Source organism: Penicillium verhagenii, assembly GCF_028828195.1.
Source record: "Penicillium verhagenii strain IBT 33310 chromosome Unknown utg000007l_segment0_segment0, whole genome shotgun sequence".
In the NCBI taxonomy this organism is placed as follows: Eukaryota; Fungi; Ascomycota; class Eurotiomycetes; order Eurotiales; family Aspergillaceae; genus Penicillium; species Penicillium verhagenii.
Genome location: NW_026643171.1, coordinates 2,907,487 through 2,927,547, shown reverse-complemented (window position 1 = coordinate 2,927,547; position 20,061 = coordinate 2,907,487). Strand labels below are relative to the sequence as shown.

At 48.9% G+C, this 20,061-nt stretch overlaps 7 protein-coding genes across 7 annotated transcripts; 5 read left to right on the top strand and 2 right to left on the bottom strand.

The window, feature by feature from the left end:
• Positions 1 to 486: 486 nt before the first annotated feature.
• N7466_007753 (complex I 30 kDa subunit family protein) lies at positions 487 to 1,479 on the bottom strand (the record flags this gene model as incomplete). The annotated part of the gene is made up of 3 exons (XM_057167142.1): positions 487 to 540; positions 600 to 1,249; positions 1,317 to 1,479. The coding sequence occupies 3 exons, from the start codon at positions 1,477 to 1,479 to the stop codon at positions 487 to 489; spliced, it is 867 nt and encodes a 288-aa protein (XP_057020183.1).
• Positions 1,480 to 1,871: 392 nt separating this feature from the next.
• Positions 1,872 to 7,494, top strand: N7466_007752 (CCR4-NOT core ubiquitin-protein ligase subunit MOT2; the record flags this gene model as incomplete). Its single annotated transcript, XM_057167141.1, has 5 exons — positions 1,872 to 1,924; positions 1,989 to 2,055; positions 2,105 to 2,259; positions 2,333 to 4,509; positions 5,234 to 7,494. 5 exons carry the CDS (start codon positions 1,872 to 1,874, stop codon positions 7,492 to 7,494), a joined length of 4,713 nt encoding a protein of 1,570 aa, XP_057020182.1.
• A 1,295-nt stretch (positions 7,495 to 8,789) lies between these two features.
• On the top strand, positions 8,790 to 10,244 carry N7466_007751 (spherulation-specific family 4 protein; the record flags this gene model as incomplete). The annotated part of the gene is made up of 2 exons (XM_057167140.1): positions 8,790 to 9,591; positions 9,649 to 10,244. 2 exons carry the CDS (start codon positions 8,790 to 8,792, stop codon positions 10,242 to 10,244), a joined length of 1,398 nt encoding a protein of 465 aa, XP_057020181.1.
• A 438-nt stretch (positions 10,245 to 10,682) lies between these two features.
• Positions 10,683 to 12,348, top strand: N7466_007750 (cytochrome P450; the record flags this gene model as incomplete). Its single annotated transcript, XM_057167139.1, has 2 exons — positions 10,683 to 10,990; positions 11,064 to 12,348. The coding sequence occupies 2 exons, from the start codon at positions 10,683 to 10,685 to the stop codon at positions 12,346 to 12,348; spliced, it is 1,593 nt and encodes a 530-aa protein (XP_057020180.1).
• Positions 12,349 to 12,510: 162 nt separating this feature from the next.
• N7466_007749 (fungal specific transcription factor domain-containing protein) lies at positions 12,511 to 14,045 on the bottom strand (the record flags this gene model as incomplete). The annotated part of the gene is made up of 4 exons (XM_057167138.1): positions 12,511 to 13,073; positions 13,134 to 13,360; positions 13,425 to 13,847; positions 13,915 to 14,045. The coding sequence occupies 4 exons, from the start codon at positions 14,043 to 14,045 to the stop codon at positions 12,511 to 12,513; spliced, it is 1,344 nt and encodes a 447-aa protein (XP_057020179.1).
• A 1,334-nt stretch (positions 14,046 to 15,379) lies between these two features.
• On the top strand, positions 15,380 to 16,340 carry N7466_007748 (tyrosine-protein phosphatase; the record flags this gene model as incomplete). The annotated part of the gene is made up of 2 exons (XM_057167137.1): positions 15,380 to 15,878; positions 16,000 to 16,340. 2 exons carry the CDS (start codon positions 15,380 to 15,382, stop codon positions 16,338 to 16,340), a joined length of 840 nt encoding a protein of 279 aa, XP_057020178.1.
• Positions 16,341 to 17,005: 665 nt separating this feature from the next.
• N7466_007747 (uncharacterized protein) lies at positions 17,006 to 20,040 on the top strand (the record flags this gene model as incomplete). The annotated part of the gene is made up of 5 exons (XM_057167136.1): positions 17,006 to 17,189; positions 17,245 to 17,269; positions 17,316 to 17,396; positions 17,457 to 17,683; positions 17,741 to 20,040. 5 exons carry the CDS (start codon positions 17,006 to 17,008, stop codon positions 20,038 to 20,040), a joined length of 2,817 nt encoding a protein of 938 aa, XP_057020177.1.
• Between the last annotated feature and the right edge of the window lie 21 nt (positions 20,041 to 20,061).

Here is a 20,061-nt window from a genome sequence, read left to right as displayed (position 1 = left end):
TTCTAACCATCTTCCTAGCTACAGTCCCTAGTGAAGAGGAGAGCTATAACATAAGAGCCACTGAGCAGTAAAATATAAGGGTATATATGAATTCCCTATGATAGGAAGGGCTATTATGCGTAAGTGATAGTATATCTAGTGGTAATTGAGAAAGTTTATAAATCTCCAAGAAACCCCGAGCTGTCTGAGGATCCAGATGAGCTGTTTCTGTATTAAACTCCTCAAGTGCTATTTATGTATATGTATTCTACGATTTTCTGTGGGCCACCTTCTATTGATATATATCAATTGATGTAACCAGTTGACGTTCATTGAAGGTTGAACCTCCGACCTGACCTCAGGTCTCCGAAATCATACATAATCTCAGCCTTGGAACTCGGTTCAAGTAGAAGATTTGAAGATAAATGGCGAGGCAAAAAAATCCATCGATTATTGATATGTACATACAGACATGGCAAAGAAAACAAATACGCGTACAGACCCTTTCTATTTCTTTTCTTCCTCCTTCGGCGGCTCAGGCTTGGGGGTAGGGAGCTTGAACTGTAAGCAGATTAGTTAGTCATTTGCTATGAAGCTTGTGCAAATATCAGTTCTCTTACGGATTCGGGTGTGCGGTTCACACCGGCACCAACGGGTTCCCAAGCGGTAGATCCGCTCTCAAAGTTACGGAAGGCCTGAGTGAGCTCGAGGGGCTCGATGACAATGCGTTTCTTCTCCTCGTCATAACGCAGCTCAGTGTATCCAGTCAAGGGGAAGTCCTTGCGGAGAGGGTGGCCATCGAAACCATAATCGGTCATAATGCGGCGCAGATCGGGGTGGCCGCTGAAGAAGACACCGAACATGTCGTAAACCTCACGCTCGTACCACAAGGCGCCCTCAAAAAGACCAGTGACACTGGGAACCGGGGTAGCCTCATCGGCGTAGGTCTTGACACGAATCCGGGAGTTGAAACGAACGCTAAGAAGGTTGTAGACGACCTCAAAACGTTGGTCGCGGGTGGGGAAGTCGACAGCGGTGATGTCGGAAATCTGAGTGAACTCGGCGGAGGTGTGGTTCTTGAGGAAGCTCATGACGGGGACAACACCGGCAGGAGGGGTGTAAACAGTCAACTCATCTTTCCAGACAGTGAATTGTTGGACGTATTTGGGGAGGCAAGACATGATGTACTGTCCATAGGTGTGCAGGCTGTCGGCTTTCTCCTGCCACTTATCGGCCGGGTTGACGACGGGAGCACGGAGGGGACCCTGAGCTGCAGTCATGAAAGAGAATGTTAGTTCAATTGAATCTGTGCCAATTGACCAGAGGCAATCACATACGAGGCCGTTGCGCGTGGCGCATGTTTTCGGGTTCAGGTTGTGTCGAGGCCTTCGCAGCATATTGCAATGAAGAGGAGGAAAAGGCGCGAGGAGCCATAGACCTGGAGGCCGAAGCCACCGATCGGCCAGATCCCAGGCGCATCAACGATCGTGCGGATGCCATTGTGGGTGAGAGAGCAATGGCTGCGGGCAGAGGGGGGGACAAAAGGCACGTAAGGCGGATTGTGAGGATCGAGGTTGGTCGAACCTGCCAGTCATGTGACAATGACATAAGCGGTGCTGGCGCTAGGCTCAATATGGTAATGCCAGCAAAATGAAGCCGCGCTTCAATTTCCTTCCCTTCCTTCTCTTACGCCGTCCATCTCCCCACGATCCACCCTCTTCCTTCCTTCCCCTCCTATTCCTCTCATATTAATTCTTCATTCTTTTTCATTTGTTCCGGCTCTGGAGTAGCCTCTGTTCATCTCTTTGGTCATTGTGTGCCTGATTTCATTGGGTGCCGGCGTTGAGATTCCCGTGTCGCCTTTCCCCGTTCGCACAGTTTTTACCGCAACCATGTCGAGTCGCCAACAGATTGACTCCGTCATCGATGATGATGATGAGTTCTGGTATGCTATAATCCCCACTAATGTTGACAGCGTTCGCGACAGATTATCCTAACTCATTCAACAGCCCCCTTTGTATCGAAGAGTTCGACCTTTCCGACAAGAACTTTAAGCCATGTCCCTGTGGATATCAGGTACGCCACCTACCGACAGAACCCTCAACCGTCACGATAATATTACCAGCCCCCTTCAGTCGTACTTATCAACATGTTTAATATACAGATTTGCCAATTTTGCTACAACAATATCAAAACGCACAGTGAAGAGGGTCGATGCCCAAACTGCCGCCGTGCTTACGATGATAGCACTATCCAATACAAGATTCCGGACGTGGAAGAGTGAGTGCCGTGAACTATGGAAGCCTCCTTAACTGACGTTGAGTGAAACTGACCCCTCCTTTAATCAATCTAGGTTCAAAGCGGATCTTGCATTGAAGCATCGAAAGGCAGCTGCAGCCAAGAAGAAGGAAGCCGAAAAGCGTGAGATTGAGGCGTCTAGTAGGAAGAATTTGGCAGGCGTTCGTGTTGTGCAGAAAAACCTGGTTTATGTCATAGGCCTCAATCCGACAATTCGGGACGAGAACCTGCTGCTGCAAACGCTTCGAGGCCCGGAATATTTTGGACAATATGGCGACATTGAGAAGATCGTGGTGAGCAAGGCCAAGCCTGGTGGCAACCCACACCAGGGAATTGGCGTTTATGTCACATTCGCCCGCAAGTCGGATGCTGCGAGGTGTATCCAAGCTGTTGATGGCTCTTCGAACGGCGATCGTGTTCTGAGGGCCCAGTATGGCACAACCAAGTATTGCTCGTCTTTCCTTCGCAACGAACAGTGCAATAACCGCAACTGCACGTTCTTACACGAGACTGGCGAAGACAGCGAGAGTTACAGTCGCTCCGATCTCTCATCCATGAATACCTTATCCAGCCAACGTCAGCACCCGCCGAACATCCCACAACCCCGCCCTGCACCGTCAATCACCCACACCATGCGCCGGCAACCGAGTAAGGATGACTCTCTCAGTGGGCGCTCCGGCGCCCCTGATGGACCCGCACTCCCCTCGTCCGCTAGTTGGGCAAATAAGGATCATCCCATAGTAAGGGCCCGACGAACCAGCTTAACAGGCAGCCAAGCGTCCCAGAGCCCGCGCCCTGCTTCTGTATCTGTTGCGATAGCCGCCGAGGAGCCCAAGCGTATCGAGAAGCCCTCGCCAATCGTTCAGCCAGTACAGCGAACGTCCCCATCCGAGACGCGGTCACCAATTGCTCCACCCGAACCTACCGAGAAGCCTATTGTTGAAACACCAAGTGCGTTCGATACGCTAATCCAGGATTTGATGTCTCCCGAATTTCGATTCGTGTTTTCGGCCTCCGACCTTCCCGCGGACGAAGTTAAACACATCCAGAACTACCCTTCCTTTATTGACCCTTACGGTGGCGTGAAGCGCCGTGCTATGCGTGAGAAAGCGGAGGCAGAGCGCGCTAGTCGTGAACACGAGATTCTACAAACCGCCGAAACTGCTGCGGCAGAAGAGGATAGTAGGGAAGCCGGCAGTCTGCAGCTTGGGGGAGAGCCAGAAGATGTTAATCCTCCTCGTGGTCGCCAAACCCGTGAGTCCCATGGTGCTATCCAACCTCCATCTCAGCAAGGCACAGCCGATAACTCTACTGTTGGATCTCCCGTTTCAGCCACAAGCCATCAATTCCACGGACTCAACCTCGCTGGCCGTAGCTTGACCCCCCTTCAACAGCAGCAGTTGATGCTCCTCAAGTCTGCCGGTAATCAGCAAGCTGGTATTTCGGATGCCTCAAGCTCTGCAGCTTTGGATCAAGCTGCCCAGGCCCGCCAGGGTGCTCTGCAGAACCAAATGGCCGCCCAATATGCGCTTCAAGCCCAAAACAGACAATCATCCCGGTTTGCCTTTACCAACGATGTCAATCCAAAGAATATCAGCAATGCTCGGATGTTGAACCAGATGCAGCAGCCCGGCACCCCTAATCCACTCTCAGCACCAAGCCCTCAGCACGGTCTCGCCGGAAGCTTTTATGCAAGTGGAGTTCAGGGCCCCCCTCCGGGTTTGAAGACAGCAGGAACTCCTCCTATCAGTGGTGGTGGCATGTTCGCACAGGGCCATGGTTTTACTTCAAATACCAACATGGGACTGGGAACAAACACTGGAAAACATGATGCGACACCGGAATCGATGCGTGAATTATTACGAGGCCGAAGTGGGGCCAATATTGGTGGTGTGCAAGGCCAGGAGGCTACAAAGCGTGAGTTCATGTTCCCTTTCCTTCAACAGCACCAAACCCCACCTCCCCTGACTCCTGTCAATGGCCTTCTCAGCTCTTTCTATGGGTCCCAGGCGGGTACACCACCTGACTCTGGTGGCTCACAGAAGCAGAAGAAGAAGGGAAAGAAGCACAGACACGCTAACACTTCCTCCGGTGGAGGTGGTGTAGTAGATCTTGCAGACCCGAGCATTTTACAGGCGAGAATGCACCAGGTCGGTGTCAATGCTACTGCTGGACAAGCGTTGTATGGGAGTCAGGGTCAAGGTGGGTACAACCCCTCGATGATGTACGGCGGTGGGTTAAGCCGTTGGTGATTCCCCATGTCATTTCCTTTCTTCCCCTATACCTTTCGTGACTTTAACTGCATCTTTGTATCTCTTCTCCTTTTCCATGATGTTTCACCATGCGCTCAACAGGCTTGTATCCCTCTGATGACATTTTTCGAATTCCCCTTTATATTTCTTTTCATGCCCATCATGTGCTGGGATTACATCATGCTTTTCTCTCTCTTTGTTCTTGGCAGCCAAACAGACGGCGCTGGATCAATACGACTGGCGGGCGTGTCAGTGGCGTATTGTGATGGCCTTTGATTTTCCTTCAATCGTGGTTTTATGCATGTTGTTTCTCCCAGCTTCCCGTTTTATCCAGGTTCATGGTGTTTCCTTTCCCTTGCATTTGTGGACATATCATGTCTGGTGGTTTTTTTTTTTTTTTTTTGTTGGCGGCTGGTGCTTCCCTTCTTGTTATTCTTGCATCCGGATTCTCGCATGCAGCCACCTACAGTATGTTTTACACTGTCGGTGGTTTGCGTATGGATTAGTGTACGTTAAGACCTCCCTACCCTGATATCACCAGCTGGAACAGGGTCTTATTCGAAACCAGTTGTCTCACTGCTGCCGTCTACATAGACCCTTTTGCCCTACACTGTATCTGACCCCCATGTGTCAGTGCCCATCGTGTAATTATCTGCTGGCACACTTGGATATTGCATAGTTGCCCGGATAATCGTTTCGCATAGTCGCTACCCTCGGCTTGACCCTCCTTGCCCTTCACTGCTCATTCATATTACCTGCACCTCTCACACGTTGCTTTGCCGCGGGACTGGATGCTAACTGGGAACCAATAGTGGATGATGACTTCCCTCCCCTCACCAGCCATCTGAAGGATAACCAACCTATTGATACATTTGGTTTCTTGAAATCGCAACTTCCAAGTGATTCTGCTGGCCGTGCTGGGACTCCAACCCTTCCACCAGGCCTTCCTTTACCCCATGCTCACCCAGCATCTGCCATCTTCCAAGAACAAAGGGGCTCATCGAACCCAGCCTCACCAACTCCCCATGTGCCTCCTGGGCTTGGCACCACTCCATCTCACTCCCGTCCAATAAGCCCTGAGCTTGGTATGCGCACCGGAAATTCGTCGGCTCGCAACAAGGATGCTTCCCAGATCTCTCTTGGATCACCGATTGCCAAACCGATTCGTAAGCCTCGCCTCAATACCAAAGTCGACATCTCCGGACTCGCCGATGACAAAGAGACAGGTGGATTGGATAGCCCCCTTGTGGGCTCAAAAGCCAGTCCTGCCACCCTAAGCATGCCGCTTGCTTCGCAAGAGACATACTCTCTGCAGTCTGAACGCGTCCTTTCTGGGACGTTCGCGTCTAGAGCAGATTCTGTCTCGGCTGTCTCGGCTGTCGCGTCACGACCAAACACACCCTTCACCACGACTTCTCGCGTTTCTGATTCTTCAATTCCTCGACAAACACGCATTCTCCGTGTCGTGGATACTCCCAAATACGACACATCTCGTCTTATTGGAACGACGCCATCGGCTACCAATTCAGTTGCCGGTACCGGTCGGCTGGGTTCCCCCCGACACAGTGTCTCTTCTCTCAGCAGATCGGATACACCTGGGGACTTTGGCTCTGAGATCGACATGTACCACTCCGGCTCTGTCTCTCGTTCAGGCTCCCCTCCGGCTTCCAGTCGGATTGGATCTGCTCCGGTCCGCGCAGTCACTAAGAGTCAGGCCAAGAAAGAACGCAGACAAAAAGCAAAGGAAGCCGACGCTAAAAAGGCCGAAGTTGCTGTGGCGGAGGAACCCGTTCAAGCTCCAATCATGGGTAGAAAGCGCAAGACCAAGAAGGCACCTTCCAGCGCCCCTGAAACCACTGATGTTGCACCGGCTCCCGTTGAGACCATGAGCCCTGTCAAGCCTATCAAAACCTTTGTGGAATCGGCCAAGAAGGCTGAACCAAAATTCGAATCACCCAAGAAGGTCAAGGTCAAGGAGGTAGTAGTGATGGAAGAGAGCAAGGCACCCTCTGTGGAAGACGAGCCTATTGAACCCAAGACTCCACCCGAGGCTTGGCACTCTCAAAACACCGTTGAGCAACTTATCAAAGATTCCGAGCAGTCTGGTCGTTCGATTAAAGATCTATTCATGGAACGGACGAAGGCATTGCATGTACTGCTTGCAGAGATGCACAGAGATGGCGATCTTGATCTCAACACCAGCTCCTTATTCAACCCTGCCAATCTCAGCCAACGTGTTGACATGAAGTGTACATCTGATGACTACGAGGAGTTGAAGCAGCCTACGGAACTTACTGAAGAGCACCGAAAGGCTCTTCTACGCGGTGAGCCTATCCGTGTGGGTACTCAGTCCCTCAAGAACCGCTGCCTCATTACTCCTCGTGGCTGTTTACTTCGACACCTTGACCTCGATGAGGAAGAGCGATACCTTCGACTGGAGAAGAATCGGAATGGAATGGTTGATCCCTTTAATGTTGGCGACGACTCCAGCAATATCAACGGGGGACTGGAGGCACTCTTCGTGTCCCCGGAGAAGTACAATATTTGTTGGGTTGATGACGCTGTGGCCCAGATGGGAAGCACCTCACCCGTCCTCGAAACCTCGGATTCCATTATTCCGCCTAATGTCCTTTCTGCGATGGAAGCTGACAGCACCCGCAGTCACGATTGGGCTGTAGCTCACTCTGCTGAGCTTCTGCAGACTACCACAGCTGCTGTCCGTTCCTTTGCCGCCGCTACTGCCAAACAGATGCTCGGCTCCGCTGGTCTTCCTGGCAGCAACCCCACCCTGGAGGACGTTGCCGCGATGACTGATGAAGAGCTTAAGAATCTTACTAGCAAGTCGCAAAAGGATCTGGAAAGCACACGCAAGGAAATGGAATTGCTCGATAAGAAGTTCAACGGTCTTCTTCGCCGCAACAAGAAGCTTCAGCAACAGGCACTGTCTATCGCTGAGTCCCCGTGAAAGCTTATGCATGTGTTAGACTAAGGATTCGGGGCTTCTAGGTGCATGATACTGGATCAGATATTTTATCCCTTGGGGTCCCTGCATGGTCATATGAGCTGGTAGCAGTGTATCAATTAGAAATGCATTATTTCCCGCCAACGGAGTCTTTTTATTCCCTGTAGTATACTGCCTTTGAATGTTTGGTTATTCTTGAGTCTCATGAGTTCCAGCCCTATCTCGGCCCTACTCCTTCTCATTTCCCCTGTTTTAGCCCCCATGCCAACCAGAGTGTAAGCCAACTAGTACATGTACATGGGTGAATTCAAACAAAGAATACTTTGATTAGACCCAAAATCACCATTCTGCTGATGGGAGAGATCAGGATGGGAAAGTTGATGCAGCACAAACAATTTCCAATTTTTTGTGGGAAAAAGTGAGGAATCTGAAACAGCAGAAATGAAAGCGGGGCGGCTTTACTGGTGGCGCTCATTCGTTTGTGAAAGGGTGCCCTGTTGGTGGCGCTTATACAGCAAAAGTGCGGTCAAGTTTCCCCTGAGTTCTGACTCCTGACACTCCCGAATGATCGAGTCTCATGCATTAAAATGTCCGAGAAACGCTCTGACGATTTCGACTGCAGAGCCAAGATGGAAATGTTCCAGCACGCGCCGGTGGCAGTCTTCTGAGGGGGAGTTTCTCTCATGAGATTTTTCCTTACGCCAATCTGCCCCTCAATGTATCGTCGGTCCCACTAGGGCCCAGTGGTATCCGCAATGGTTCGTTGGATCGATCGAATCATCAGCTCGATTAACAGATCCGGGATGCTCGGCCATGTCAGTGCTCGCCGCTCGGTCATTTCCGCCGATCCTGATTGACCTTTGATCTGGACTTTGTTTGACAGGGTTGTGAAACGAGTGGCTTGATCATTCCAGTCCACGCCATGTGTTCCGGGAGATTAATTGGTGATTCCTGCGACGCCATTCGTTCCTTGTGGCTGTTGACGCCGTTTTTTTTTCTTTGTGAGGTGGATTCGTCGATTTCTTTTACTGTGGATGTGTGCTAAAGATTATGGGCTACTAACTACTAACGGAGGGGTCTGGATCTAAATCTCCCTAGGGCTGACGCCTTAGTTTAAGTATAAACATGTTCCCCGTTCCCCGGCTCCGTTGCCCCATCCTCTAAGTTACTATCGTTCTTTCCAACTCTCTCGAGTCGCTCCTTTTTTTTTTTTTTTTTGCAGATCCTACAGCCCTGGTGGTTAGTTGATCATTACACTCCTTTTTTTGTTACGTTCTGTCCCTCCTTTTATCTTCAAAATGCGTTTTACTTTCGTTGTGGGCAGTGCCCTGACTATGGCCTCTGTTGCCTTTTCCGCTGCTTGTGCGGCACCAGCAGCAGCACCGGTGACGGTGACAGTGACGGTATCTGACGAAACTTCGACTGATGTTCCGGCCAAGCTCGCTCATGCGCATTCTCATGCCCATGGACATTCCCATGTGCCCTCTTCCGAGGTCGCGCCTGTAGTCTACGCTACAGTGTGGTTTACGGAGTGGTCTACAGTGTACTCGACTACTTTTGCTACTGTGGCTGCCCCATCTACATTCTCCACCTTGGTTTCTTCTTCTACCTTCGCCACGGTGGATGCTCCCTCTACCATTTCTACGGTAGACTCCTCTACTTTGTCTACAGAGGCCCCTTCCGTTTCGACCTTGACTTCTATCTCTGATTTCACCTCTTTGTCTACATCCACTTCCACCTCCACCGTTACCTCTACGTCCTCTTTATCCACTTTATCTACGTCTTCGTCTTCTACATTCTCCACGGTGTATTCATCTGCGATTTCTGCATCCACGGCATCTTCTTCGACTGTCTCTTCTTCGGCCGTTTCTCCTACGACCGTCGCTTCTTCGACGTCATCATCTGCGACATCATCATCTGCGACCTCTTCAGCAGCTACAGCTTCATCTACCGCATCCCCATCTACATGTATCTTACTGCCGCTTTACATCTGGCCCACCGACAACACAACCTGGGGCCCTGTTTTCGAAGCCGCATCTGACAACCCCGATATCAACTTCAAGGTCATTGTTAACCCCGACAGTGGCCCAGGCGATACCAGTAAGAGATCACTTATTAAACCATAGAGACCATGTTTGCTAATTTACGTTGCTTTAGCCTACCCCGAGACGGAATACATCACAGCCATTGCCCAATTGAACAGCTACGACAATGTCGTGGTTCTAGGATACATCCCGACAGAATACGCCACCCGCGCGGTGTCCGATGTCGAAACCGACATCTCTACCTACAGCGGCTGGGCAGCCTACACAGAGAAGAACATCACCATCTCCGGCATTTTCTTCGATGAAGCACCAAGGACTGATGACACGAGCCTAATCTCGTACATGACTGAAGTTGCGGACAATGCCAGATCGCACAGCATGAACACCATTGTCTTCAACCCAGGGACTAAGCTAGAAGAGGGTGCTGTAAATGGATACTTCGATGCTGCGGATTTGATCGTGGAATTTGAAAACTCCTACGATACTTGGGTTGATGCTGTCCCTGCTGATGAATTCTCTGCTGTAGCAGATTATTCCAAGGATGCTATCCTTTTGTACAGTGCGCCCACTGATGCAAACTACGAGACTGTGATTGCAGAGGCGAAGGAGATGGGGTTGGGCGCTGCTTACCTGACTAACACTGACGACTACAAGTCTGCTGATACCATTCTTAAGGTCACAGCTGCTCTTGTTCAAGCTACTTCTTAGACCTAGACAGTGAATTTGGAAGTCCATATATGGTGGGTGCATCAAACTGCGCCCTGGTTTTCGTTGTGGTAAATATTTGCAAAGATCTACAAATTGTTGATTAGACGTACTTTGGTCAATTCGATTATGCACTCCATTGGAGGATCACATTTGCATTACTTTCAAGTTACTGTGCATATTAAAATACTAAATAAATACATCTGCAAGAATGTGATCAATTACTTTCTCTTTCCCCCACTTTTGAATCTCGTATCTTGGCTTACCATGTACCTAATCTCCGACGGTGTTGCCCATCAACTCCGCCGGAGGGCAGTCGAAAACACGCGACAGAACATTATTTAAAACGATCTGATATCAACGGAGTATTACCCTGAATAACATCCATGAATTAACATTCCTGCTATTATTAATTATTTATTACCTATATTCACCTTAAACATGGCCCTTCTAACATTTTTCTTATCCCCATGGATAGTCTGTACAATTCCAGTATGGTTCATCCTTTACTACACAATTCCATACTTCACGACCTACAAATCCCTGTCTCAAATCCCAGGTCCATTCTGGGCCAGATTTAGCAATATCTGGGTTGGACTTAGCGCACGCCGAGGAAAGAAATTCGCAGCCGTTGACACCGCACACCGGACATATGGCAAGGTCGTACGTATTGGGTTCAACCATGTTTCCATTGCGGACGAACGGGCGCTGAATGTCGTCTATGGGCATGGGAATGGATTTCTGAAGGAGTAGGTCCCCCGTGAACAAATCTTTCTTTTTTCTCCAGAAAGAATTCAAAATTATTGACACAACATATTTCAGCCACTACTATGAAGCGTTCATCGCGCGCACCCCAGGTATGTTCAACGTCCGCGATCGCGCAGAACATACGCGCAAACGCAAAATTATCTCGCATGCTTTTTCACCCAAATCCGTTGCTGCTTTTGAACCTCACATGGCCGCCAATCTGCAGCGATGGGTGAACCAGCTCGACCGCATCGCAGCAACCTCAAGTCCACAGCCTCAGCTTGGGGGCACGGGCAACAGCAGGAATTTCGGCCACTTCAATGCCATGCCTTGGTTTAGTTATCTCGCCTTCGACATCATCGGCGACTTGGCATTTGGATCTCCTTTCGGAATGGTAAATAAAGGCAAAGACGAGACCGAAGTCCAATTGATACCCGGCGGCCCACTTTCAACCGCACCTGCCGTTGATGTACTAAACCGTCGAGGAGAAGTGTCTTCTACATTAGGTCTTCTCCCGGCCCTACGCCCCTATGCACGATACCTGCCAGACCCGTTCTTCTCCAAGGGCGTCGCAGCAGTTGAAAATCTAACTGGAATTGCCGTTGCGGCCGTTTCCTCTCGGATAGATGCAGCAGAGAAGGGAGTTGTGGATACACGGAACGATATCCTGTCTCGCTTGCTGCAGGCAAAGGACAGCAACGGGCGTCCGATGGGCCGGACGGAGCTTACATCGGAAGCTTTGACACAGCTGATTGCTGGTTCGGACACGATATCGAACACAGCCTGTGCAGTGTTCTATTGGATCCTGCACGGCGAGCGCTGTGCACCGGGGAGTATCCTTCCTCGACTGCGAGAGGAGCTTGATTCCACTATTGGCGAAAGAGAGACAGAAATTGCGTCGTACAGCCAGGTGAAAGACCTGCCATTCTTGCGCCGCTGTATTGATGAGGGAATGCGGTTGCACTCTACTTCTGCTATTGGACTTCCTCGGCTCGTCACTGATAACGGGTCTGGAGTGGAGTTTGATGGACATTACTTTCCACCGGGAACAGTTCTTTCGGTTCCCTCATACACGATTCATCACATGGCTGAAATTTGGGGAGATGATGTGGAAGAGTTCAAGCCGGATCGCTGGTTAGATCTGACAGCCAGACAAAAGATCGCGTTTAACCCGTTCTCTTATGGACCCCGTGCGTGTGTTGGGCAGAATGTTGCAATTATGGAGTTGCAGTTGATCATTGGAACATTGTTCCATCGGTATGAGTTTGCTCTGTACCAAGAGAAGATGGAGTCTCACGAAGGATTTTCGAAGAAACCAAAGGAATGTTTTGCTGGTATTAGATTGAGAGATCAGGAATAGCCAAGAAGACAACTTTGTAAGACTGAAGTCCATTGAATGCTCCGATATTCTTTTTATGAAATTAACCGATGTAATATGTCGTCTTAATGAAACGGAACATAAATAAAAGATCAGAAGACTACCTGCCAGCATATGCTGATTGGAAATTTCCGTCATGTAATATCAAACTGCATTCCCAAAGAACATGTCCTCGAGAGATGGAAACTCTTGCTCGATAGACCATTCGTTATCGACCCACGTCTTTGTATCGTCCGCAACTGGTGGCATAGCCGCTACAGAATTCTCATTATCCGTTGAAGTTTCCATATCGCTCCCACTGACATGCTGCCTGATCACATTCAAAGACCATCGGCTCACGGGCTCTGCCTTTCCACCACGCTGGATATGAGATATAGCACGCTCCATAAGGGCGATCACCTCGTCAGTGTTGGTCAACCGGCTGACAAACTCGGCCAGAGTAACCATCGCAAATGAACCCAAGAGGTTCTCATATGCTGGATGGATACAGGTCGTGAGATCTGACATCGACAGAAAAAGGATCAAGATTTGATTTGAGTGATGTATTGCAAAATTGATGAATGGAAGGGCGTCGGAAGACTCATGTCTGGATTTGAAACCGCTCGACTTTTCTGACTGCGATTCATGTATGTGCTGAATTGTACGACGAGCGAGGATCAAGTACGCACATGAATATGCGAAGCGCAACGGTTCGGAAGAATCAAGGTCTAAAACAAGAGAATTTTTTGATCAGTCAAATGCTCGTTTATGGGCCGTTGAAGGCGTACTGTAGATATGCTCTTGCGATTTGCAAAGATTTTCAATCTCAGGCCAGGATGGAGTTTCCTTTTCAATCACATTTGAGCTAACCAACTCCCATAGTTTCCGGTAAAGATACACGCCAGCCAAAACGAGCTCGTCTCGGGAGTTATAAGAAGGAAACTCAAGCACTCTTGCGCATTGGTCAAAGTATTCGCTGGCGATGACGGGTGGTCGACCAGATCCCACCGAAAATCTATGAAGGCATTAGATGATCGTAAAAAGTCTACCAATATTAAAGCTTAACCAGGAAAACATACTGTAGTTGACACAAGCAAATCAAATTCCAGGTGCGAATAATTTCTCGCGCCCTTGCTTGTTCCTGGGTACTGCTTGTCTGCAGAAGTTGCCCAAAAGAAGTGCTAATCATGACCTGCATGGCCGCCGTCCCACTTAACAGCCACGAGTTCCCATGGTCATGATCTCTTGTGGGTCTCAAGTCCCACATGGAGCAGATAAGCATTGCTTGGATGGTATCGGGGGAGACTGATGACGCAAATTGGGATCGGCCAAGGAGTCCATGAACATGGCGATATAATGCGTGGTGTGTAGAAGACCCGTGCAATGATGGAGTGATGTGAAGACCGGCAAGAACACAAGTTCCGAACAGAAGGGGTGATTTAGCACGTATATCGGCCAGCTCGGTGCCCAAAAATAACCAGCGACTGGATAACTTTGAAAATCTGAGTAGAGATAGAGTCATTAGTTCTCTAGTGATGTGTATTTCGTGGCGATAAGGACACAGCCTACCCTTTTAAGAGCGTCAAAGCTGTGGCTTCAGAGACAATACCATTTATAATGACGTCCTCTAGAAGATCTTGGATTTGTGATGGCTGACGATGTAATGTTATGTTCTCTCGAATTTCTTGGATGAGGCTCATGGGAGCATCGCGTGCAGTTCTCTCGGCATTGGACTGTGCTGTCTGGATAGTAATTTAGCAGGTATTCATTTGCACCACTTGGGCACTTTCGCTCTTTCACCTCGTGTCTAATGGAGTTCGGGCTTGCGGGCTGTAAGGACAGTGAAGCTTGGATCTGGGCTAAAGAGGCCTCGACAGCGCGAAGCCTGTACTGAATTATCAGTACATGTCATATATCCCCGGGAAAATACGATGGCACCGAAGGGCCCACCTATGGTGATAATCATGCTGAGCTCCACTTTCCACCTCAGTGTCCGGCTCCTTCAATACACCATTCCTGTGGGCCACGCCCAGAAATGAACACTTGGTTCTACAGTTCGGTCAGTACACTAGTAGATAATGCCGTTGATACGCAAGGTAGAGTACCCCAGTGTCTCGCAGCGATGGCATCCATTCAAGGTAGCATTTATCTCGCAGCGTGTTTTCAGTCGACGACAAGCTTCACATGACCTTACTTTACTGGATTTAATCTGCTCGGATGATCGCACTGACTGTCTTCGTTTTGAAACCCGTGGCTCCGTGGAAGACATGTTGTCATTATTGGGGAACTTGAAGGATTTAATTTTCCATTTCTATTGAAGAGATTGAGGGGGTGATAAGAAGCTTATTCGAGGTACTTCCCCACTCCTGTGAAGAAATTGGTTCTCTAAGCCCTTTGAACGGGATTGTAATACCTGCTTCTGGAGTTCCACGAGAAGGAGCACCTACTAGTAGTTATGAGGCTCCAAAATGTATAAGTAGAAGTGAATCTCCTGGTAGTTGGTTCTCTGAATTTAATTGATTTTACCAGATAGAAAGTGAAAGTGCCTAGTGCCCCCACTTTTGGCGGTTATGGCAGACCTGGGGCAATGGTGGCGTCCCCAGGAAGTTCAGATACATGGGATTATAGAGAGAGAGAGAAAAAAAAATAAGAAAAACCATGTATTCATGCGTCATGAAGAATTTACAATGCAAAAATTAATATGAATTTGTTGTCCATTTCCCGATAACCGGGACCCACTAACATTTGAAGCGTACGATGACATAGTGTTTTGCTGTCCCTGGGCTACATCATTGGACTTCTCCTTTTTTAATCCCCACATGTGCACAACATTCTGAGTCTTTCCCTGGAAAATCGATATGGATATGACATAGCCTCAACTGACGCCAATGGGGACTTCCCAAATGTTCCAAATTCGAATGTCCCGATTGCCAAACACATATTGAACGAGGTTGATAAAATTCATATTTTTTCTTTCGTTTTCATACCTTGCTTTGTTTTTATTCCAGACGCAAAACCGCAATACTGCATCATTATGATCGACGCTGAAAATGTCACCGACGTGTTGAACACTGATATCCGGACACCTATCCCAGAGTCAATTGTCTCTAAGATTATTTCTTTGCCTCCTTTCGTGATTGTGCCTGGCGCATCAAACTTCCGGGATTTGAGCCATGACAACGAACTTCGTCCCGGATATGCCTACCGATCGGGCAATTTGTCAGATATTGAAGAGACAGGGAAGTCAGTCCTGGCGGATGATCTAGGCATCACCACCATATTCGATCTTCGAAATCAAGGCGAGCGAGAACGGGCTCCCAGTCCCGAGATCAATGGTGTCGAGACCATATGGATGCCCTACGGCGCCAGACCAGCCACACTAAACCTGCGAGATTTCTCACAAGCAGATCAGTCTGGGACTGGATTTGTGAAAATGTATATGGGCATTTTGAGCGCAGCATCGCCCATATTCACCGAAATCTTCAGTCATATTAGAGATGAACCCAACGACCCTTTTATCTTCCATTGTTCGGGTGAGCAAATGATTCCTGTACCCACTCCGCCAAGTCGCACATCGATGATGAGTGGGGTTATGGAATCGGAAAATAATAATGATTTGTGCATTGCGCTAACCTGTTTCTGTGTCATATTTAGCTGGTAAAGACCGAACCGGAGTGCTTGCCGCTCTTATCCTTCTCCTGATCGGACGGCCCTACGATGAAATCATCCAAGATTATCTCTATACGCGCGTGGGACTGGAGAGTGTAAGGGAAAACTTGACGCACGCGCTAGCACTTCATGCTGGCACCGATCATTTAAGCCCCGAGGCAGAAGGTATGCTCGAGCTTAGTGGCGTTCGCGCTTCCGCTATGGAGGCGTTCCTTAAGACCTTCGAGGCCACTTACGACGGCGGCGTCGAAGTATATTTGAACACCCAGCTCGGCTTCTCTCCCGAGGATATTGGGTTGATGCGCAAAAACCTGACGAGTTTTTAAACATGTACAACTAAAGCGACGACATGAGGATTAGAAATTGTACAATACTTTTTGGCCTTCAAAATACACGGGAATGGCTAGACCGATCGCCAGTGCGTCTCAAATCAAGGGATTCATTCCAACATTGCATTTGCATTTTCTCAAAGAAATTTCGAAATCGAATCCTTTTACTTCACCTGAGCTTTGTTTTTCCTTAACAAATAATGATTGGCGATTTCATTGACTTTGTTATTTTGCTCGGCAATTGATAAATCACCTCCCAACCCCTACTTTACCCCTCCCGAGCTTCATGCAGATCATCGCTTTTAACCGCCATTAGACCCAGAGCCGGAGATTTCCCTTGGTATATTTCCCCCGGGATCTACCTCGTTCGCTACGCAGCATTGCAACCGTTGCTTCCTTCCCCGCACGTGAGGGTACTTTTCGGGGTCTTTTGCGAGGTTATCCCCGTCAAGACAGCAATGGCACGGCCCATGTTTAGCTTCACCACTCATTAAAAGGACCCAAGCCACTTCTTTGCGTCTCCACTTCTTCTTTATGCCGATGGCTATCTAAAGTGACGAGGCAAGTTTCCGCAGGATAAATCAGGGCAATCGCCCGAGTCGAATCTTGGTGTCACTTGGATTTGTCACTCTCCATTGCCCTGCGTTGCAATCTGTGCCACCATGAAATCGTGGATGAAGCTGGCACTGGCTGCACTGCCAGTGACATTTCAATCTGTGCTGGGCCAGCATGTTGTCGACCTAACTGGGGATGGCTGGACGGTCAGCAGCAAGGCTTTGAATATCTCCGTTCCCGGTCATTTGCCTTCGCAGGCTCATTTGGATCTCCTGGCTGCCAATGTTATTGGTAAGTAGTATATTTGATCTTAAAAGGAGTAATTTGAACTAACCGTTGTGTACAGATGATCCGTTCGTATTTGTTTCTAGGTAAAAAGAAAAGCAAGTACTAATTGATTGAATTACCCCAATGCAGCTACTATGGACTGAATGATTTCAATTTGCGATGGATCCCGAACAATAACTGGACGTACACCAGTCATCCTTTAGGTGGACTGTACGTACAGTGAGTGGTTATATCTTGAACATGACATTTTAGCTGACAGTACGGATACAGTTCCACCACCTCCAAAGCATCCTGGCTTGTTTTTAATGGTTTGGATACTTTTACCACGATTGAGCTGTGTGGCCAGTTTGTTGGTACTACTGACAACCAATTCCGTCAATACACATTTGATGTCACCAAAATCGTCAACAGCTGCAAGGGTCACCCCAGCCTGTCGCTTAATTTTGGGAGTGCGCCCAAAATTGCCAACGAAATTGCTCAAAATCCTTCTTCTGAAAGTATGAGATGATTGAATTTCTGTTTCACTTAATAAAGACTAACGGTGTTTGGTTTAGAATGGCCTTATGGTCCTCAGCAGATTTATGAATTCCCGAACCGCTGGTATATTCGCAAAGAACAATCTGACTTCGGTTGGGATTGGGGTCCAGCCTTTGCTCCCGCGGGTCCATGGAGAGACGCGTATTTGGTGCAATTTGAGCATGAGGAAAGCATCTACGTCCTCAACACTGATCTAGACATCTTCCGTCAAGGTCAAATTAATCATCTCAGTCCAGATCAGAGCAAGCCATGGGTTGTGAACGCCAGCATTGACTTCCTTGGCTCATTGCCAAGTCACCCCTCTATGCATATTGAGATCAAGGATGTCAAATCAGGAAGCGTCATCAAATCCGGGTCCCTCCAGAATGTCTATACCTCGGGTCAAACCATCACAGGAAGCATTACTGTCGGGGCCGATACACCCAATCTCTGGTGGCCTACAGGAATGGGCGAACAAAATCTCTATTATGCCACAATCACAGTGAATGGCACTCAGGGAGCCCTGGCTAGTGTCACGAAGCGCACTGGATTCCGCACAATTTTCCTTAACCGCCTTAATATCACCGATGAACAGCTCGCTCAAGGAATTGCACCGGGCGCAAACTGGCACTTTGAAGTCAATGGACAGGAATTTTACGCCAAAGGTTCGAACTTCATTCCACCAGATGCATTCTGGCCTCGAGTCACGGAAGAAAAAATGCAGCGTCTCTTTGATGCCGTTGTTGCTGGAAACCAAAATATGCTTCGTGTATGGGCATCTGGTGCCTATTCGCCAGATTTTATCTACGACATTGCCGATGAACGCGGTGTTCTCCTCTGGAGCGAGTTTCAATTCAGTGATGCTATGTACCCCGTCAATGCAAGCTTCTTGGAAGACGTTGCTGCCGAAGTCTCCTACAACGTGAGACGAGTGAACCACCACCCTTCTCTCGCTCTATGGGCTGGTGGAAATGAAATCGAAAGTCTCGAATTACCTCTCATTAAAGATGCAGATCCAGAACACTATTCGTACTGGGTCGGACAATATGAACAGCTATTCATCAGCTTGATTCTCCCACTCGTCTACGAGAACTCGCGCTCAATTTCTTACATGCCCAGCAGCACAAACAACGGCTACTTGTATGTCAACCTATCGGCAACGGTTCCAATGGCCGAACGCTATGACAATACTACAGCTGGGTCATATTATTCAGACACCGATCACTACAACTACGATAGTAGCGTTGCGTTTGATCTGAGCAGCTACCCCGTCGGTCGGTTCGCGAATGAATTCGGTTTCCACAGCATGCCAAGTCTACAGACCTGGCGCCAGGCCGTCGACGAACAGGAACTACACTTTAACAGCAGCACCGTCAAGCTCCGCAATCACCACTATCCCCCCGGTGGCACCGAGACCCGCAACTACCAAAACTCGTCCATGGGAATGGCTGAAATGACCATGGCGGTAGAACGCTACTACCCCATCCCACACAAACAGGACTCTGTCGCGAACTTCAGTGCCTGGTGTCACGCAACCCAGCTCTTCCAGGCGGACATGTATAAGAGTGAGATTCAGTTTTACCGCCGCGGAAGTGGAATGCCTGAGCGTCAGCTCGGGTCTTTATACTGGCAGCTTGAGGATATCTGGCAGGCGCCTACCTGGGCAGGTATCGAATACGATGGCCGGTGGAAGGTTCTCCACTATGTTGCTCGGGATATCTACAAGCCTGTCATTGTTGCACCGTACTGGGATAATTCGACCGGGGACCTTTCTGTATACGTCACATCCGATCTCTGGGAGACGGCGCGTGGAACAGTGAACTTGACTTGGGTTGACCTCGCTGGAAAGAGCATTCCGGGTAACGCCAACACTCCCCTAACCACCCAGTTCACTGTTGGTGGACTCAACACTACCAAGATTTTCGAAGCCAATGTTTCGACTCTCGGTCTTCCTGATACAACAAATGCCGTCCTTTTGATGTCAGTTAATGCGCGTGGTCGTCTGCCGAATGCACAGAATCACACCACGTCTATATTCAATCATCGCAATCAGTTCACTCCTGTGTACCCCAATGACGTCGCGCTAGTGGATCCTAAGGTTAAAGTTTCTCATGATGCAAAGACCGGTCTGTTCACTGTTGAAGCTATGAGTGGCGTATCCCTTTATACCTGGTTGGACTACCCGGCTGGTGTAGTTGGGTACTTTGATGACAACTCATTTACCCTTCTTCCTGGGGAGAAGCGACAAATTGGCTTCACTGTACAGAAGGATGAGACGGGTGGCAAGTGGGTTGAAGGAGTGACGGTTCGGAGTCTTTGGGATCAATCGACAAATTAGATAAAGGGCATCATTTCATAT